This window comes from Pseudochaenichthys georgianus, chromosome 3 (assembly GCF_902827115.2).
Source record: "Pseudochaenichthys georgianus chromosome 3, fPseGeo1.2, whole genome shotgun sequence".
Lineage (NCBI taxonomy): Eukaryota > Metazoa > Chordata > Actinopteri > Perciformes > Channichthyidae > Pseudochaenichthys > Pseudochaenichthys georgianus.
This window is the reverse complement of record NC_047505.1, coordinates 3,829,668-3,851,533: the sequence shown is the minus strand read 5'-3', so window position 1 is coordinate 3,851,533 and position 21,866 is coordinate 3,829,668. Positions and strand designations below refer to the sequence as shown.

Genomic DNA, 21,866 nt, shown 5'->3' with positions numbered 1-21,866 from the left:
CCCACAGTGGGATCTGCCCCTAGTGCTCGAGGCTCTGGCCTCGGGGCCGTTTGAGCCTCTGGAGCTCTCCTCTCTGAAAGCATTGTCGTGGAAAACAGCTTTGCTTCTTGCCTTAACGTCAGCCAAAAGAGTGTCCGAGTTAACTGCTCTGTCGGTGCACCCGAGCTGTTTACAGATTCGGGGTGACCGGAGCGGCGCGACACTCAGACCGAACCCCTCCTTTGTGCCCAAGAGCCTAAGGAGTGCGTTCAGGTCAAGGGCTATTCAGTTAGGGGGTTTTAGGCTTCCCCCCCCATGGTGGAAGCTAAACTGCACCTCCTCTGCGTTATGTAGAGCGCACGGCTGCCCTTAGACGCACCGAACAGCTGTTTGTGTGCTTCGGGGGAGGGGTGATCGGGAACGCTCTGTCCAAGAAACGCCTGGCAGGCTGGCTCTGCGAGTGCATTGCCCATGCCTACGGACAGGCAGGGAGAGCCTGCCCCACGAGGGTTCATGCACACTCCACACGGGCTGTGGCTGCGTCAACAGCCTTATTCGACGGTGTGAGTGTGGAGTGTGGATATATGCACAGCGGCGTCTTGGTCGACGCCAGGCCCCTTCATAAGGTTTTATCTCTTGGACATGTCGGGCTCTTTCTCCTCGTCTGTACTTGCGGGGGCAACACAGGACTGGTAGGGGGGAGGGGGGTTGTGGGTCAGTTGGCATCTGACCCCCTCCCCGGACGTAATGCGCCTTCGCTGTTCTCGGGCCCTCTGAAGGTCCCGGGATGGGCGAGGGGCGCGCTGGGCCCTTACAGGGCTGGAGGGCTGCTCTCCTCCTGCCGAGAGCAGGAGGGGGGGAGCCCTCCACACTTTAGTCCACACACTCGACACGGGGTCAGTGTTTGAGTGTGAGGCAGGGGCTCTGGCGCTCTCCCTGTTATCCTTAGGGATTCAGGGAGGCAGGCGTGTAGTTAGCCTTTTCGGGGCCGAGGGGGCTCTCCCCATCCAGGGTGGGGGGGTCCCCCGGCACTGTTTTTTGAGCACACTTTTTGCGAGGTAAGCGCAGCAGGGTGTGCTCTGTCAGCCACAGCCCAGATGTTACAACCGGGTTAAAGGAGAAGGTGGGGCAGCAGCTGCTGACCATAATAGCCGGTCAGGGGCAGTAGGGTGGAATATTGTTGGACGACAGTGCGCGTATATATCGTGGCTCCACCCACTGTACCCATAGAGTCCAGTAGAGGGCGGAGCCTGTGAGAGATATAACATCGGGTTACGTAGTGTAACCCTTGTTATATTAGCACAGGCGGAGCCCTCTACTCGGGGCACTGTCAGTCCTATTCCGCTCGCTGAAGAGAAGTATAGGATGATGGTCAGGAGGCGAGGCCTCCTTTTATACGGTGTGATGCGCGCGCATTCAGGTAGGCCCGCCCAGGGCCGGCTACGTCTATAGAAGTCTCAGTGGGAGAATGCTTGCGGGGTAAGAGAGTACCCATAGAGTCCAGTAGAGGGCTCCGCCTGTGCTAATATAACAAGGGTTACACTACGTAACCCGACGTTTCCTCCTCCCTGCCACTCCAAGTGGAGAGGTGTCGGGGGAGGGGAAACAATCATCTGAAATAAACTGTGCACAGTTTGACATTTACAGCTTTGTATAAAACGTTAAATGTTGACATTTGGCTTCTTCAAATGTGCTGCTTGTAAACCCAGGTGAGCAGTGTGTGTCTAACCAGAGGTGCACAGGTGGGGGTGGGGGGGGGGGGGGGGGGGCTGAGGGTGGATGACACCGCTGATCACTTTCAGCACGGCTCACAGGATGTCATGAACTCAACGTATTGAAATGCAAACAGTGTTTATTTCCTCTCCATGAACTAATCATATAAAAGAGTTACTTAATAGACCGGATACCCTCATTGATAGTACGTTTTCAGATGTCAGATGTTTATACTTAATACAATACCATTTATTTATTTAATACAATTTGCTATTTAAACAGTATATAAACTGTATATATAAAACATTTACAGAAACATGATTTAGGTTCTAGTTGAAGTGGCGATATTATATTTAGATGCCTTCATTAAAAGACATTTGGCATCAAATTGTCGTTGAGGTTTTGGGAAAGCAGGATTCAGACAAAGATCTCCATGCAGCTCGCCGTGATGGCTGATCAGGCTACTTTCTGTGCTCACTATTTTAAAGCCTTTTTGCCTAAATCCTTGTTTTACCAAACCTCTACAAAGTTAGCATAACTGATAAAGTCAAAATTATTAATGAAATGTGTTCATTTTCACTTGTTTGGGATAAAGGGGCAACTTCTTGACTGTGCCTTGCAGTCAAGAAGTGCTTAGCATACCGTTGTATTGTGTTCAAGCACAACAAGAGGCCGATGAGCTGGTCCTGATGTGTGGTGAAGACAGGACATACTGTATGGTAGAGGATAATAGTACGAGTGATTTGCATTTCATCCTTTGAGTTCATTTGGCAAAATGGTTGCTGTTGTCATGTCGGTGTGTTTGTGTTTGATATCACCCACAATTGTGTGTCGGTCAGATGTTTCCTCACAGTGTGTGTATGTGCTTTAGGCTCAGAGGATGTTTTGGTAAGTATGAAGTCATGTGGTGTTTCTACGTGTGAATTACTTTAAATATGTTGGGCATTGTTTACTGGGTACAAAGCAGCTCACCTCTGCATTTCACTTATATGTACATTTAATCCAGAATTAATAATTACATTACAATGCAAACAACTGATTTTCTTCTAATTGATGAAAATGACCAAATAAATAAATAATGGGGAATGAAGTGAAACAAACAAACACAAATGAGTAATGGTCCTTTAGAATCCAATAAAGCCCTGTTGCTTTATACTCACTATGTCAATAGTCTAACCCTTAACACTGCTACAATAGTTGGCAGTGAGGTAGTGCAGTGAGGTAATGCAGTGAGGTAGTGCAGTGAGGTAGTGCAGTGAGGTAATGCAGTGAGGTAATGCAGTGAGGTAATGCAGTGAGGTAATGCAGTGAGGTCGTGCAGTGAGGTAGTGCAGTGAGGTAGTGCAGTGAGGTAGTGCAGTGAGGTAGTGCAGTGAGGTAATGCAGTGAGGTAATGCAGTGAGGTAGTGCAGTGAGGTAGTGCAGTGAGGTAATGCAGTGAGGTAGTGCAGTGAGGTAATGCAGTGAGGTAATGCAGTGAGGTAATGCAGTGAGGTAATGCAGTGAGGTAGTGCAGTGAGGTAGTGCAGTGAGGTAATGCAGTGAGGTAGTGCAGTGAGGTAATGCAGTGAGGTAGTGCAGTGAGGTAATGCAGTGAGGTAGTGCAGTGAGGTAATGCAGTGAGGTAATGCAGTGAGGTAGTGCAGTGAGGTAATGCAGTGAGGTAATGCAGTGAGGTAGTGCAGTGAGGTAGTGCAGTGAGGTAATGCAGTGAGGTAGTGCAGTGAGGTAATGCAGTGAGGTAGTGCAGTGAGGTAGTGCAGTGAGGTAATGCAGTGAGGTAGTGCAGTGAGGTAATGCAGTGAGGTAATGCAGTGAGGTAGTGCAGTGAGGTAGTGCAGTGAGGTAGTGCAGTGAGGTAATGCAGTGAGGTAATGCAGTGAGGTAGTGCAGTGAGGTAGTGCAGTGAGGTAATGCAGTGAGGTAGTGCAGTGAGGTAGTGCAGTGAGGTAATGCAGTGAGGTAGTGCAGTGAGGTAATGCAGTGAGGTAATGCAGTGAGGTAGTGCAGTGAGGTAGTGCAGTGAGGTAGTGCAGTGAGGTAATGCAGTGAGGTAGTGCAGTGAGGTAATGCAGTGAGGTAATGCAGTGAGGTAGTGCAGTGAGGTAGTGCAGTGAGGTAGTGCAGTGAGGTAATGCAGTGAGGTAGTGCAGTGAGGTAATGCAGTGAGGTAATGCAGTGAGGTAATGCAGTGAGGTAGTGCAGTGAGGTAGTGCAGTGAGGTAATGCAGTGAGGTAGTGCAGTGAGGTAGTGCAGTGAGGTAATGCAGTGAGGTAGTGCAGTGAGGTAATGCAGTGAGGTAATGCAGTGAGGTAGTGCAGTGAGGTAGTGCAGTGAGGTAATGCAGTGAGGTAGTGCAGTGAGGTAATGCAGTGAGGTAATGCAGTGAGGTAGTGCAGTGAGGTAGTGCAGTGAGGTAATGCAGTGAGGTAGTGCAGTGAGGTAGTGCAGTGAGGTAGTGCAGTGAGGTAGTGCTCAACATGTTACATGGGCTGGTGGCTGGTTGTGAAGCAGAGATGAACAGTACATTAGAATAGTGTGTGTTAGGGCCTAAATCCCAAAGGGGAGGTGTTTGGTGGAGCTGTCAGGTGGTGTTACAAATTCAGAGAGTGCAGTTGCTTAATTGATTGTCGATATCTCTGATATTTTATATTTAAAATGAAGAGTAATCATTGCAAATAGCCCTTATTTACTGTAAACTATAGTGAACAGTGTCTTTAGGGGCAAAGGGACCTACATTTCGCTCCAAACCTTTGAACATTTGTGGTAGTTGCGTCTGCATGTACATCATGTGCGTAACAGATGATTAAAGCTGAAGTCCCTGAGCACAAAGTCAAACTGAGAGCAGACTGTTCAACCCGACCCTTCTAATGAACCCTTCCTTCTACTTTCAAAATAAAAGCGGGAGCAGAGGCATTTTCTTACCTACTGGATGGACACAAAGAGCAGTATTGCAATGAATGTGTAATTAAGACTCATAAGGAGAGAAACATTTGACATACAACTCAATATATTGATTCCCGACAGGTTTTGAATTCAGTTGTAAAGATGGTGGAGTGTCTCTGATCCAGACACAGGTCACCAGCCGTGTTGTCTCCTTGGTTTCTCTGAATCTGTCTCCAGAGGTCAGGCGGTGCCTTCAGGTTCCAGCACCTGTGTACACTCAGGTTTAACCTCCTGCTGCTCTCCCTCCATCAGGCTACATCGAAGCTGTGGTGATCCCTGCAGGAGCCCGGAGGATCAAAGTTGTCGAGGACAGACCCTCACACAGCTTCCTGGGTAATGATGCCTGTGTTATAGGGTGGCAATACGTCATGCTTTTGTTTTAACTTGATATTATAAAGGAAATGTTGATTGCAAAATGTATTGGCTGTAGAAAAATACACAGCATCACTGCCTGGGAATACAATAATATAGCCTTTAATCATAGCACAGAGCTTAGGTGTCTATCCACCATGCTCACCATATAAACAAGTAGATGAAAATGATGTATGAAAATCAACCGAATATGTTATATCAGAGGAAAAGTTGCAAAGCTGTCTGTCAAATATGAAAGGATAACTAACTTCCTGAATTGCTGATGTTTCTTTGTGAACATTTGGCAGCTGCTGTTGTGTCTACAAAAAACGACTTTAGTATAAATACTATGCATTTAAATGACTTCTTGTTCATTTGTATCTTATCTGGATAGATGTATGGAAAACATACACACTTTGTACTTTTCCCTCAAAAAATCAGTCCAAAATCTGGGGTATCCTTTACATGAATCAGAATCAATGCAGTAAGTAAAGACATTTAATGAAATGCCAATAAGTAGAAATCCGTGACTGTTGAACCTCCAGTGTTAACAGAACCACTTTTCATAACGGGAATCCCTCAAATAAACAGGAAGTGTACTGTGCACACATCAGTGTCTGGTGGATGAGGACACATGTTGTAACGATGGGCAGAAAGGACACATGTTAAAAGTGCTGTTTCTGACCCCCCCTGTCCCCCTCCCAGCGCTGAAGGACTCCAGTCAGAGGTCCATCAACAGCGACTGGAAGATCGAGCTGCCGGGAGAGTTCCAGCTGGCAGGGACCACGGTGCGCTACGTCAGGAGGGGCCTCTGGGAGAAAATGTCTGCCAAGGGACCCACCAAGGGCCCCCTACACCTGATGGTAAACACCAGCGTCTCTCTTCTCAGAATGTCAGGGATGATATTCATGAGCAGGTCGTTATCATCAGGAGAAGAACCTGACGGAGGAGCCTTGACCCCCCCTGAAGGGATTCTTCCCACTATAATGACCGGGTCGCTGCACAATACCCCACTTATTACACGGCTACTTACTAAATCGATCAATCATTTGAAACAACATCTTTTTTTTATATATCTTTTTTTTCAGTTATAAAATAAACAGACATTGCTCCAGATAACAGAAAAAACAACAAAATACGTAACAACAAACAACTAAACAAAACGTAACGGGGGGGAAGCAAGGATGACCTCCTACGACAGCTGATTGTGACATACACAGGACATTACACAGGAGATGCCATATTGACAGGGTCAGATAGGAGGGCTGCGGACAGTGAACCGCAATCCTCCTGTCTCCCCTCAAAATCCCCCAGCAGAGAAGCTGCACGCTCCATGTTCAGCAGGTCCAGATACTCCCTCAGCCACGAGTCCCTAGTGAAGCAGGCTGGTTTGCGTTCCTTCCAGTTTAGTAGGACGAGACTTTTTGTGGCTAAACAGCCCAATGTCCAGAGCCGATCGGCAGTCCTTGCAACATTGCCATCTGGCTTGAGACCCAGCATGCAATGGGACATGTAGGGAAATTAACTTTTTAAGATTCAGACATTAAGGATATTACTTCTGACTAGGGGTGTAACGGTACACGTACCCGTACCGAAATTATTCGGTACGGGCCCTTCGGTTCGGTACACGTGTGTACCGAACGAATATAACGTTAAACGTAAAAATTGAGAACGTGAACAACTTATTGGAAGTAATCTCAGGTGCTGCGTCGCAGCATTCAGAGTAATTTTCTCACATTGGGTTCAACGTGTCAGAGCGAGCAAGTCATTTCATTGGACGAGAGGCATACTATGAGAGCTGGTCAGAGGGATGCGTTCAAATGTAGTCAGTAATTTTGAGGAACTGTTGAAATGGCGAACGCAGATAAAGTTGAGCTCGAAGATCCTCCAGCATCATTGAAGTCTCCGGTTTGGGAACATTTTGGTTTTGCAGTTACGTACAAGGATGACGGACAAAGAGAGGCGGACCGAACCAAAGCTGTTTGTCGGCATTGGTCAACTAAAATTGGTTACGCGGCTGGCAATACATCAAACTTGCACACTCATTTGAAAAGACATCACCCGAACGTGAATATCACCGGTACCAAAAGAAAAAAGACTGAAGTGCAAACCCAAGTCCCGCTAGCATTTAAGCCTCCACCACTCGCAACAAGTTCAGACCGAGTCAAAGCTATTACAAACGCCAAATATCCTTATGTTGCCATGTTAGCAAAGCGCTACACTGTATATGCTACCTCTGTCCCTAGCGAGACGGTGTTCTCCACAGCAGGAGACATTGTTAGTGCCAGCAGATCTGCCCTTTCGGCAAGCAATGTGGACAAGTTCATCTTTCTTTAAACAACATGAAAATACAATGACAAGCAAGTCCTAATGTCAAAGTGGCTGCTTAGGTAGTACAGTTCAAATACAGATGATTTCAGTTCATCAAAATGCTGCACCTTAATGTTTATTTTATTATATTTTGTATTTATTTGAGTGAATATTCACAGTTTAATAATAATAAATAAAAAAATATGTTTTGTTTTGTGAAAAAAAATGCTGCAGTACCGTGACCAAAAAACCGAGGTACGTACCGAACCTAAATGTTTGTGAACCGTTACACCCCTACTTCTGACCAAAGTTGTTTTACCGCTGGGCATTCCCAGAGTAGGTGCAACAGTGTACCTCGCTTGCCACATTCATGCCAGCATAAGTCTGTGTTTGTTGTCCATCATGGATTTTGTAACAGGGGTGATGTAAGCTCTATTGAGCATTTTGAACTGTATGATCCTGAATCTTACACATTTAGAAGAGAACATAGCTGACCTCCAAATGGAGTTCCATTGCAAAGCAGACAGAGAGATATTCAAGGCTTGCTCTCAGGCCTGGGAAACAACATCTTGATTTTAACATGATTTTATTGTTCAAAAGTGATCATATATAATGTTTTTGGATTTATTTAGTACTGGCCGGAGACACAAACCCAGACACACCAACAGTGTAGGGGAGATGACATTCCCATCTCACAACAAAGTTAAATACATTGATCAAATAAAACAACAGTTATAAGGGTTATTACACTGCCAACAAATGGGAGTTGTCTTTGAATTTGCCTCTTTTTTTTCACCCAGCTTCTACTTCTTACAGATCTGGAGCGCGCACACTTTCAGATGTTGAGACAATACATCTTGCAGTAACCAAAATGTTTCAGTTTGATTCAGTTTGCTGCATTCCCATTGTTTTGTAGAAAGAGTTGCATTTCCAAGTAACACTAGTAACCCCCCCCCCCCCCCCCAGGCCTGAACACTTCATTAAGAGAGTGGGCATAGTTGTGATGCAGTGCTTTGGACTGTAATGGAATCTGGTTAATCTCATGTTAGTGATGTCAATTTGTGGCAAACAACGTCATCTTCAATTCATCGTCTTCTCCTCTGAGGGCACTGAGACCACTACTCATTGGATACTACATACTCATTTCAGTGTTTTCCATGTATTTATATAAGTAGTGATTGAATATATGTGCTGCCATCCCTCTACAAATGCAACACTTCATTTACATTAAACTCTTTTTTCTTTTCGGTTTAAAATAGCAGTAGTTTTGTCCCTCATGAATAAGACGGGGACGTTTCACAGTGATTAGCTTATTGGCTGGGCCATATTTCATATCAGCATTCTTTACAACACACCACTAGGTCTACAGGTCAGTTATTTATTCAATTCACATATTATAGTTGAGTGCAGATAAACATGCTTATTTCACACAAATGAGTATATATTGCATGTTCTTACCTTAACTTGTACATTAATTCCATTCACCTATCCTTCTGGACAAAGACATCAGTGACTTTGTTGTAGAAAGATCCATTTTTACTCCGCCTCCCCTGACCGCACATCCCTGGACTCGATACATTAGTTGTGTTTAGGGATGCACGATATTGGGTTTTTGAAACCGATACCGATACCGATAACTTCCTGCTTCTCAAGACCGATACCGATAATAAAAAAAGATTTACGCCACTAATTATTTTAACGCGATTAACGCATGTGTATTTTTTTTCCTCGGCCGCCCCGTAGTTTCAGAGCGCATCGAGTTTAAAATACCATCTACAAGCTGATGCTGACAGCCCCGCTCCTGCTGCCCGCTTGTGGCAGACCACACTTCCACGCTCACCGGCAGGCACCGACTGGCCATCGGGAGGACCGGGAGGGTGTGTGTCTGTGTGGCCCGAGCGAGCGAGAGAGAGACCTTACGTGCATTGTTGTTGTTAGCATCTGGTGCTAGCTAGCTGCGCTAACGGATATAAGGAGCTGTTTAAATGAAAACAGAGGAGCGACATTTCGCCACAACTGCGCCGAGCACTTGACTTTATGCAGGAAGCAGACAGTGGGACATTGTACGAACACTCAGCACGGAGAGTGCAACATGATTGCAGCGTCTAGGCAGCTCCGGTGTGAGCATATGCCTTGAGTTGCACATAGCTCCAGTGCGCGCGCGCACACACACACACACACACACTTTGTATTGTATTATTGTCTTCGTACGCTTTTAACACACCATCGTAGCGATGGCGATGTTTCAGGTGACTGATCAGGTTCGAAGTATTAGGGAGCGCTGGATTTGTGAAGAACTCCCCTCTTCCTAAACCACTAATACCACAGTACTGGCAAAACGGGAGGAGCCGAGTGAAAAACAAGCGCCCCTCATCCCAATCCACCCACACCGCAGTATTTTTTTCTCTTTTTTTTACCCAAAAAATATATTTTATATTATCGGGGCTATTAATACTGGTATCGGGTTTATCGGGATGACGTCATAATTCATAATATCGGACCGATAATTATTGGGCCGATAATTACCGTGCATCCCTAGTTGTGTTTTTGAAAGAATAGCTAATAAAGCTCTGCTAACTTCCCTATAACTGGAGATGGGTGCAGCCATGGGAGGAGACTGGCACTGGGTGGAGCTTGTTGGCCCTTACCGAGCAGGGCCCCAGCAAGGTGATGACCCCCTGCTAAGAGCTGTGAGGTAACGCAGCTTGGCCGAATCAAATCCTCGTGTTGATTTACTGTCCAGTTTGTGACAACATGAAACTTTGCTAAGTTTGCTAACTACTGTCTTCTACAGACATAGATCAAAGGCAGATATAGTGAGGAAAGGTGGTTGAGTTTTCACTTTTATTTAATGGTCTCCTATCATGCGAAATGCAATTGTGTATGTCTTTTCTACATAACTATGTGTCCCCGGTGCGTCAGGGAACTCACCAAGTGTCAGAAAATAAAACCCTCTCTTTTCCTCCGTACCCTCATCTCTAAAAACGGGGGAACAACGGAGCTGATCCAGATTTGCGTCCGATATGACGTAATATCGGCAATGTGGGCTGGCTTTACGCCCTATCAGAAATGTCACTGTAACAATGCCCGACGTGTTTTGGAAGTAATATGGTCTGTGTAACATTAGCAAGCATAGCTAACACTCAAGAGTTAAACACGTAGAGAGCATGTGTAAGAAAAGCAGGATATAAAAGGTACTCACCTTGTAGTAAACCCGCAGGAGAAAAAGCATTTGAGCTCCATACTGTTTCAGAAATATTCCTTGATGTGGTTTTTGGCGTTTAATCACCGGCAGCATTTAGCTGAGTATCTACTGGTAGAATTGTCCTGCATGAGCTCCCCCTCCTTTTTCTATTTTTCCATTTTTAAGCAACAGACTCAGAATCAGCGTTTCTCTAACAGGGCTGACACAGAGGGATATGAGCAGGGCTGCACATAACTGGTGCGCAGGGTCGGCCCGTCGCACTGGCGTTATAGATGTTCTCCTAGGGCGCCAGATCTGTGGAGGCGCTGCGCTGGCAGCTCTGGGAGGGAAAAACATTTTTGACCGTTGGGGCTCATCCTAATGTTCGGCCTTGATGTAACAATATTCATAATTAAGTAAATGTAACACTCTTTTCATCCCGGTTACACTTTTCATTTGCCCTGTACGATGGGCATTGTAAGTGATGAAAATGGGGGATGTTGGCTTATCTGGCAACCGCAGCTCACAGCCAAAGTGCGAGTGAGCGAGGGAGAAAGGGAGGGTGCTGTTGTTATTAGCATCTGGTGCTAGCTGCTCTAACGGAAGAAGAAGATGTTTCTATAATGACGTGGAGGGAGAGTCCTCCCCAGTCAGACTGAGGCTGATAACTACAGCTCACTGAGGTAAAGGACTCTCAGTGTTTAGATAGTTCACTTTAGTCTAAGTTCAAACGGTTTGGTCACAATTTATGTAAACACATATTTCCAAGGCACTCCTTTATAATTATTGGGATAAAACAGGTTTGAAATCATTCCAATGTATACTATAGTACAGTAAACCAGACATATCGTTTTAAACTGGAGAGATAAAAAAAATGCATAAATAAATAAATGTTAAGGTAAAATAAGATATGAATGAACAACAAAAATTAAATAAGTTGCATTAATTTGTTATTGGCTATGGTAGGTTATTGGTTATGTTCACATACTTATTTGATTACATCCACAAAAACAGCATCTAATCACAGACTCAACCAGAGAGAAAGAAGTAGGCCCACATCATCAGCCACCATGTCTGACAGAGAGGAGGGGAGTGATGACAGCTTGTTACTGGTCATGCTAATGTTGTCTTGTGTTCACCTCTGTGTGTGTGTTCAGTGTTCACCTCTGTGTGTGTGTTCTGTGTTCACCTATGTGTGTGTGTTCAGTGTTCACCTCTGTGTGTGTGTTCTGTGTTCACCTCTGTGTGTGTGTTCAGTGTAAATGTTAAGGATGAGCACCAAGCAACATCTCCAGGTGCTCCTTTGAGAACCAGGGCAAACAGGCGATGTGCACCCTGGGTGAGGCACGGCTACACTGGGTGATCGGTTTGGTATTTTGAGCAAAACACATCGACATGTTTTTGATATATTTGTATATATCTGAGACCTATAATATATGCCTACAAATCGTATAATAGCAGACCTTTAAACCCCTCTCTGCCCCCCCCCCCCCCAGGTGCTGCTCTTCCATGACCAGAGCTATGGGATCCACTATGAATACACCTTGCCCCTGAACACAACGCAGGACAGGAGCAGCGAGGAGCACAGGGAGCCAGAGTACCTGTACATCTGGACACACAGCAGCTGGCAGGACTGCACGGTGCAGTGTGGAGGAGGTACACACACACACACACACACACACACACACACACACACACACACACACACACACACACACACTGCAGGAGAGCAGCTCAGGTGCTCCTGGATCAGTATGCTGCTCTCTTAATGCTGGGTTAGAGTCCTGTGGATGTTTCCAGAACACACAGCACAGTGAGACCTGACCAGCTTCTGTGAGCTCCCGTTCCCTGCAGTCCTCCAAGGCACTGACATGTTTGCACCATAACGTTCAATTACTCCTCTTCTTACAAAACAAGGTCACGTAAATTGTCACTTCATGTTGCACACACATAGAATATATATACACATATTTGTATTATGTCAGAATTAAATGAAATAAAAGTTATAACAAATATTAAAATACTTACTAGTTACTCTTTGGCTTTGTGTGCACTTCCTGTCTGCTTCTCCTTACTGAGAGCCATACTGACGGGGAATGATCCAGTCCAGTTTCTCATTTATTATTTTGTATTCAAATAGTGCAAATATCATATCATCATCATCATCATCATCATCATCATCATCATCATCATCATCATCATCATCATCATCATCATCATCATCATCATCATCATCATCATTTTCCATGTGCCGATTCATAATCCATCCAGTTTGTTCAATATGAAATCTCCTCATGAGTGTTCTAACTACCGCTACCATGTTAAAGGTGGGGTAGGTACGTTTCAGAAACCGGCTGGAGATACACTTGTTGTTATATTCCATGGAATGCTCTTAACATCCCGATAGCAATGAATATCTGAAGTGCTTTGACAAAAAATCATCTGTAGAAGCCGTAATACTGTAAAGAGTACAACCAATTGGATGGCCTACCTGCCTGTCAGCCTTCCATCGGGGCACAAACTGATCTCGTGCCCTCATTGGTCATGTTCGTGTGTGTTGGAGGAGGGGCTCTGTAAGGAAGTGGAAGATTTTCTCCGGTTGTGTATTTTCAAATTCTAGCGATCTCGAGCCGGTTTCTCAAACTTACCTACCCCACCTTTAACTTCTCAAGTATAATCTTTGTAAAAAATTGAAGTTGCTCTTTCAATTACAAATATTTGTCTTAGCTTGGACTGTGAGTGGTTTCAATGTTGTTGATGATGATGATGATGATGATGATGATGATGATGATGATGATGATGATGATGATGATGATGATGATGATGATGAAGTGCTCTGTGTCTCATGATGCTTCACTGAAAACTGCTTTCTTTAACGTGAGAATGGGTGTTTCTGTGTGTGTGTGTGTGTGTGTGTGTGTGTGTGTGTGTGTGTGTGTGTGTGTGTGTGTGTGTGTGTGTGTGTGTGTGTGTGTGTGTGTGTGTGTGTGTGTGTGTGTGTGTGTGTGTGTGTGTGTGTGTGTGTGTGTGTGTGTGTGTGTGTGTGTGCAGGTGAGAGGAGGACGGTGGTTTCCTGTATGAGGATATTCAATAAAACCATGGAGAGGGTCAACGATAGCTACTGTCAGCCTGAGAACAGACCCCTCCCCCAAATACGACTCTGCAACTCCCACCGCTGCCAGTACCGGTGAGACACACACACACACACACACACACACACACACACACACACACACACACACACACACACAGTGTTTTGTAACTGCTGGTTGCTTAATGACTATTAACTAGGGATGGGTATCGTCTGAAATGTATCGATTCCGGTTCTGCTTATCGATTCCCCGTTTCGATTCCAAAATTGTAAAAGAAAGAGGTCAAACGTTTAGATAACAAAAATATCTTTATTCTGACATTTTTACAAATAAAAATATTAGGGCTGTCAAACGATTACAATTTTTAATCAGATTAATCACAGCTTAAAAATTAATTAATCATGATTAATCACCATTCGAACTATGTCCAAAATATGCCATTTATAAATGTATATTGTTGTGGGAATGGAAAGATAAATGAAAGAAGGCGGATATATCCATTTAACATACAGTATCTATGTTTATTATAAAAAAATTCTGCACGTCAAAATGAAAGCCCACACACCTATCAATCATCAAACCGTGGGGTCTTAATTCATTACGTGTTGATTTCTATCAACGAGGGAGTACTTCAGGAAAGTCGACAGAGGGGGGGCTAGTGGAGTACTTCGTGACCACAGAGTGTGAACGTTGTGATCAGCTGTTTTAGCGCAGTTCTCCAGTGAAGGGGGGGAGAGTCTCCCTCCGCAGCCGGTCGGCGTAGTTTTGGCACAGTTCCGTTGTACAGACCGACGTTAACAGCAGCCCTGTCTGTGCACACGGAGACCGACTCTGTCGTCCGGTGATCTAACCGCCTTCTGGAAAAGCTTCACAAGTACGTCGGTACGCAAATGCGCTTTGTGACACAAGTGACGGTACGCATTTCAGATTACGCACATAACCTGCGTACCAGTTATGTGCACCCCTGTACCAGAGCCATATTATTACTATTATATGGCTCTGCCCTGTACTACAGCAAGAGTATTCTCCGTCGGGACTTCTTGCAACAACACCACGCCGTTATCAAAGATGTTCTATTGAGAAGACGATCACTACGTGACAAAAGTTTTCAAAACCGTGGCTACTGAAATCAATCTTACTAACTGCTCTCTGTGCAATTTACTCCGCGCGAGTTGGCAGACTTTATTTAGCTTACTTTAACATCATTTTTCATGGTGGGGCTAAGCCATTTCTTGGTATGGGTGTAGCCTACCCCAGCCATACCCTGGCGCTGCCACTGGTGGCACGTATGGGGCGGGCCATTCTGCACATGCGTTAAATGCGTTAAATATTTTAACGCAATTAATTCAAAAAATTAATTACCGCCGTTAACGCGATGACAGCACTAAAAAATATACATGCAATACAAATGTATTGCACAATAGCTGTGCTTTCTTTTAACTGAGCTATGCCTGTGGCAAGCTATTAACAGGCATTACACTGTGCCTCGTCTTTTTCTTTCTTAGTGTAGTGGAGCCTCACTTTAGAGCGTTTACCGCGATCCATCTTTGGTGTTATGAAGTGACTGAGCACGTGAACTGTCTACTGGAGGGCGGGGGGCCTCGCTGCGGGGCAACTGTGCACCTCTGTCGCCGCAACTTACATGATGCCGTTTAAAAAAATGAAGCGCGGTGCCGGCCGGCTCGGTACGCTGACGGCCGGCTCGGTACGTTGACGGCCGGCACCGCCCTTCATTTTTGTAAACGGCATCAACGGCCCGCTGACGACCGGCCGTTCTGTGATTCTCCAGAACACACAGATGGCCAGTCCGCTATGTATTCCACCGGGTCACCGCGGCGCAGACGGACCCGCGGCTCACCCCTAGTTTCCACCGGGGACGTCTGCGGCGCGTTATGGCCGCGTTGCGGCTTCGCCGCGGCGTCCGCAAGGATCGCGGCCACTCTAGTCAATGGGTGCTATTCCACCAGACGCGCCACGTTACGGCTCAGAAGCGTCCCAGAAGCGTCTCGCCGCTGGGCTCCGCTCGAAATAGGATTGAAGTCTATTTTTCGGCGCGACGCAGCCGTAAGGTAATGTCGGGCAGACAGGAAGTGGAACGTTCAGAGCATATATAGCATATATATACACACGCAAACTCATTTTGCAGACCCTATCCCTCCGTAGTCGTTCAAGTAGGAGGAGAAATGCCAGCGTTCTCCTCCGGTTTACAGGCACTGTGTAAATTATAGCCTATATATAGAATAATTATGATGATTTTACCACTAAAATACAGCAACACATCTTTGATTCATGTCGTTTATAACTGGGATATTACAATTATTATTAACTTTGTCTGCACAAAGTCTGTCCAGGAAATATGCTCAAATCAACTGAAACTGCGAGCCGGCATGCACGACGCTCCGCTTCCGTAATGCTTCTGAAACGCTCGTGAAACGCGCCCGGTAGGGTATGACACCGGAGGAGGCCGGACCAAAACCGCGGCGCGCCCATAACGCAACGCAGACAGACCCGGTGGAAACTAGGGGTCAGACGGACCCGCGGCGCAGACGGACCCGCGGCGCAGACGGACCCGGTGGAATACAGGGTCTACCGCGTTTAGGAACCGTTAAGCAGAACCGAAATTGTGTATTTTGTACAGGTACCCGATACCCGGCATTTTCTTATCGGTTCTCATCTGGAACCGAGTTTCGGTTCCCAACCCTACTATTAACTGATCCTGTCATTTAGAAAGTGAATCGGGAATATTTTGTAAAAATGACATGAATCATTTACTTTTGATAATAAGCTTAAAAGGGAGTTTATAATGAGCATCTCTATTTACCTCTGTTAGAGTATATCTGGATTAAACGTAGAGTGTAAATGTAGGCACATTTACCATTAGCTTTTATTTTTACATTTCTTATCCATTTTATTATGACTAATAAAGTAAAGCAAGTTCTGGCCATAACTCCTTATGAGCCTGTGTATTTCTTTACGTCACCCAATCTGCTGTTTGGTCCGTTGCACTGCGCAGACCTGAGACTGTCTGCTGTTGTCCACAGGTGGGTGACAGGGGATTGGGGGTCCTGCTCCATCACGTGTGGTAAAGGTCTCCAGCAGAGGGAGGTAGCGTGTGTTTACCACCTGCAGAATGGCACCCTCTTCCACACCAGAGACCTGTTCTGTCAGGGGGGGAAGCCCCCTGTCGCGCAGGGCTGCGAGGGGCGCCTCTGCCTCTCAGTGTGGGAGGCCTCAGAGTGGGCCCAGGTACGTCCCCTCACTGCGCTCATCTGGTGTGAAACAACTGTAGCTCTGGACCAATGGATAGGGTTCGCTCGTGAAAAACCTGGAAAAGTCATTCAAACGTAGAATGCAATATCTGGTTTTTAGAATGTGCCTTTTAGTTGCATCAAATATAGTTTGCTCGTGTATCCAAGCATCGGAATAGTATGTGTAGTTTATAACGTAAGTTGGCATGTAAGCGTTGCAGTGTTCTGGTGGGGACCCGTACGTACATGCAGTCACACCCCCACTAGCTTCCAGTGTCCTCTGCATGCATGAGAGATCAATCATGTATGGCTTTTTAAGGACAATTACCCGTTACTAAAGAGACTGACCCGAGACGCGCTGCCTCTCACACTCATTCAAATCAAACAGCCCCTAAAGGTCTGTTGGTCACGTTGGTCCTATTGGCTGAAAGTGTCGATGCATGAGACAGATGCTCTGTGTTAGAATGTTCCTCTGCTTCCAGCGCTCGTATGGCATCTGATAGATTCCATTGCACCCATGAAGAACATCTCTCAGAGCTGAGGGGTCTCCTGGAGCCCGATCAAACTGTCAGAGCAGGCCTCCCTAATCAAACATGAATCCAGATGATTTGACTACATTGCTCATGAACATGTCTGAGTGCAGTGTTTAGCTGTGCGTTGAGAAGCTCTGCCTGAGGAGCAGAACCGTGTTCCATGTTGAGAGTCTGCGTTCACACGCAGAGAACCTGAGCTCTGACTGGTCTTTTCATTTAGGTGTGTCTGAATCTTGAAACGGCCATTTGGACTCAGAGACACAGACAGAGCAGACTCTCTGTAACCTGACATTCTTTTGGTGAAAGCCCCTTCAGCTTGGGAAAGTCCCTTTTATACTATGATTGTTACATTTAAAACAAGGTACAGGCATAGCGTGAAGAACTGTTCCCTTTTGGTTACGCAGTCCCGTTTTCAAAGTAGCAGTTGTATAAATGTTAGCATGCTGCCAAGCTAAGATCAAGAAGCATTTGTTCCATATTGCACATGTTGTTAATAAAAAGATCAGAATCTGTAAAAGTCTAAAAACCATTTTAAAGTGTGTATGTTTAGGTCAGCCAAGGTGTGGCTGCCTTATGAAGAATAGACAATATTAGACAGTCTTGTTGCTTCTTCCCTGACATTATACTGTGTCCTCTCTCTACATGTTCTCCTGCAGTGTTCCTCAGACTGTGGGCGAGGCGTTCACAGTCGCACAGTGACCTGCACAAACCCTCAGGGGGTCTGTGACCCTCAGTCCCAGCCCCCCCACGAGGAGCCCTGTGAGGACCACTCCAAATGTTACGAGTGGAAGACTGGAGACTGGTCCAAGGTACCTCCAGACTCCCTGCTTTATTCTGACACACTGAAACACCTCCAAGCATTCACTCACCAACAATATGGGGAATCCCGCCCTCTAGGGGAAACACCATGAACATGCTTCATTTATTAAGGCACAATATAATCTTCCCATGACACTATTTTCTATATCGTCAAGCTTTAGGCAAGGCAATCTACTGGGCAGATTGCCTTGCTCAAGGGTACCTTCACAGCAGTTGGAGTCCATTTATTGAAATGTGTCGTCAGTCTTTGATGGTGTGGCCTTCACTGTCCTTCAGACTGCTGTTGAATCATCTTCTTTTCATCACGTCCCTGTCTGTGGGGAAACAGACAAAGTCTCTCGGCAGGAGATGTTGTGAGCGCCCTACATCACTCTGGTATCACCGTGACATTTACTGTGGAGGACATTTCCTTCCTCAGTTTATTCATTGAAGGTGTCAGACAGACACACACACACACACACACACACACACACACACACACACACACTGAAGCAGCTCCAGCAGCCTCACTACATCACACTGCACAGGGTTCAATCTATGGATTATGAATAAGGGCCATCATATTTTTTAATAATAGTTTGTGTCTAATCATGAACAATGCAACTAGAATTATTATAATACATTAAAAAAGAAGGAATGTAATGATGACATGAGTGAGATCTGACACCTGATTGGTTGTTTCAGTGCTCGTCGTCCTGTGGGAAGGGCCTGCAGTCACGGGTGGTGCAGTGTATGCACAAAGTAACAGGTCGTCATGGTAACGACTGCCCAGTGACGTTGAGACCACCAACCTACCGACCCTGTCACCACGGCACCTGCAACGAGAAAATCAATGTGAACACCATCACCTCCCCCAGGCTAGGTGAGACTCAACTATTTTAATGTTACATTTGCCCTCATCGTTCATAAAAGAGCAAAAAAACGAATACGTAAGCTAAAACATGAGGTGTGCCTTAAATGCTAATAAAGTATGTTGTTCCATCATGGTTGACATTTTACCTTTGCTAAAAGGTTTAAAAGCCTTATGCAAAAACCACAAACAAACCAAACCCATTGGTTCTTAAATAGGTCCTACTGTGCTATAGTTGTTCGAGCATGTCAATGTTCTGCAAAGGCGAACAATCCCTGTGTTCCCTCCAGAGGGAGTTTCTCTCCGACACACTCCCCCACCCCCCCCTGCCTGAAACGCCTCCATTGGACTACTTTGTTTACTTACTAAACAAAGTGACATCACAATAGGCGCATTCACACTGCGGTACTTTTCCCACAAAGGTTCATGCGAACTTAGTTCATGCGAACTCTTTAGTTCTCATGAACTAAGTACAGATCGCGTTCACACCGGAATAAGTCCCTGGGGGTGGATTAGGCAAATGAAGCCTCTGACGTCACTTCTTCTTCTTCTGCTTAGGGCTTACTGGCAGGCCGCAAACCACTTCACGGCGTATACTGCTACCCAAAGTCCCCGGCCGGAAGTCCCCGGAGTTGGGGAAGGCTTCAGTAGAAGTTGCTGGGAGTCCCAGCAGCTTCTACTGAAGCCTTCCGAGTAAATCGCCAGAACGCCGACACCTCCTCATCTCCACCGCTCCCATGTTTTATTTTGTGTTGCCATAAATTAGTCTCTCTGCGCTGGGCTAATGCTAATGCTAATAATGCTAATGCGAGGATAATAAAATGGCGGCTTTACAAAACTTTTTGGGAGTTTTACGGGGCGTGGTTTGCAATCCGCCCAGCCATCAGAATACATCAGATAATATAGCTTTTTTCTCACAAAAGACTGCCGGGGTAAAAAGGTTCGCATGAACTAATTTTAGTACCGGCTCTTTTTGGTGTGAACGCGATCATGAACTAAGTTCGCATGAACCTTTGTGGGAAAAGTACCGTAGTGTGAATGCGCCTTATGTAACACTTTTCAGACAGAGGGTGAAAAGAGGTGCTGCAGCACAGGCAGTATGAGAAACATAAGCCGCGTTCACACCGCAGTACTTTTCCCACTTTAGTTCCGATATAGTTCGATATAGAGCAGGTACTTTCGTGGGAGAAAAAGGTTCCTATCTCTGATTGGCTGGGCGGATTGCAAACCACGCCCCGTAAAACTCCCAAAAAGTGTTGTGAAGCCGCCATTTTATTATCCTCGCATTAGCCCAGCGCAGAAACGCAGAGAGACTAATTTATGGCAACACAAATATACAGGCAGTATACGCCGTGAAGTGGTTTGCGGCCTGCCAGTAAACCCAAAGCAGAAGAAGAAGAAGTGACGTCAGCGGCTTCATTTGCCTAATCCACCCCCAGGGACTTATTCCGGTGTGAACGCGATCTGTACTTAGTTCATGCGAACTAAAGTGTTCTGATTAACCTTTTGTGGAAAAGTACTGCGGTGTGAAAGTGCCCTTAAAGAGCTTTTTGAACATTAAAGCATGGAGACATGTCCCAGTAGAGACACAGAATACTGGTATGAACCTGAGCCTAATGTCCTCTTCAAATATGTTTGAGAGAATTCATTACATAAAATACCCATTCTGGCACCGAGGCCTGTTGCTTGAGTGTGACCCTAATGTCTTTATTGCATTGCATTGAAACACTCTCCCCACTCCCCAGCTGCTCTGACCTATAAGTGCCTGGGGGACCAGTGGACCGTGTACTGCCGGGTGATCCGGGAGAAGAACCTGTGTCAGGACATGAGGTGGTACCAGCGCTGCTGCGACACCTGTAGGGACTTCTATGCAAAGAAAATACTGCACAAGAGCTAATGACTGCATGCACCTCCTTCCCTCTACGTAATGCTCCTTTTTGTAAATGTTTTTAATATTGTTCAATGTATAAAAAAACAATTTCTATTATTGATGGAACTTTTTGTATTTAAAAAAGAAAGTACATGTAAATGTACATTTTAAACGGGCTCATAAGCTTCTATATTTAATGAGAACATGTCAGATGTGTCTCTTGCTGGACACCAAACAGAATCTAAGGAGCATCTGAGAGGCCGCTGCACACGGCTCACTCACACAGCCATGAGTTTAAGTGCTGGATCTGACGGACTGTGGCAGGTCTGTCAGGGCTCTCCTTACTTTATAAACATGCTCTCCATTGTATCTTTTACTCGGTTGTACTGTTTTATAACTAAATGTTGCAATTTCAAATGACTAGTATGTTTATATATAACCCAAATAATTATACTTAAGTATGAATGAAGTATACGTTTTGATCAGGAGACCCACGTCTCCAGGTCTGTGGACAGCTCATGTAGCATGGTGTGAGCACTACATGTCTTTCAGATGCAGTCAAGTTTAAATTATTGTTGCAAACAATATTATTGCCTGTTCTACGATGTTTTTACACTCACCCCTCAGATCCACCTCGGGGCAAAAAGCAGCATGAGCATGGACACACAGCTGCTCTCATTGGCTGTTTCCCTGCCCATCATCCTGAGCATGGACATGGTATAGCCTTTAATCAGTCAATAGCTTTGTCATAAGTGGTGAACAGGGGGGGGGGGGGGGGGAGGGGACCTACCATGGCTGTTTTCAAGCATGTGCCTGTAGCATTCAGACGGGAGCTCTTTACTCATAGCCCGTACACACACACACACACACACACACACTAAAACTAGGCTCATGTCAAAATGATAGAAAAACCTCAAGTAAACATTTGAACTCTTGGCTTTTTAAACAATCCAATATATGATCATTTGTC

General features: G+C 45.5%; 1 protein-coding gene across 1 annotated transcript in view; it reads left to right on the top strand.

Annotated features, from left to right (window-relative positions):
* adamts17 (ADAM metallopeptidase with thrombospondin type 1 motif, 17) overlaps positions 1 to 21,656 on the top strand; it is a 219,443-nt gene extending 197,787 nt beyond the window's left edge. The window contains exons 16-23 of the mRNA XM_034079817.2: positions 4,892 to 4,972; positions 5,696 to 5,853; positions 11,981 to 12,140; positions 13,536 to 13,671; positions 16,618 to 16,822; positions 18,014 to 18,166; positions 18,861 to 19,038; positions 20,772 to 21,656. Coding sequence (XP_033935708.1) covers positions 4,892 to 4,972; positions 5,696 to 5,853; positions 11,981 to 12,140; positions 13,536 to 13,671; positions 16,618 to 16,822; positions 18,014 to 18,166; positions 18,861 to 19,038; positions 20,772 to 20,923 — 1,223 coding nt within the window. The 3' untranslated portion in view covers positions 20,924 to 21,656. The remainder of the gene's footprint in view (positions 1 to 4,891; positions 4,973 to 5,695; positions 5,854 to 11,980; positions 12,141 to 13,535; positions 13,672 to 16,617; positions 16,823 to 18,013; positions 18,167 to 18,860; positions 19,039 to 20,771) is intronic.
* The last annotated feature ends 210 nt before the right edge of the window (positions 21,657 to 21,866 follow it).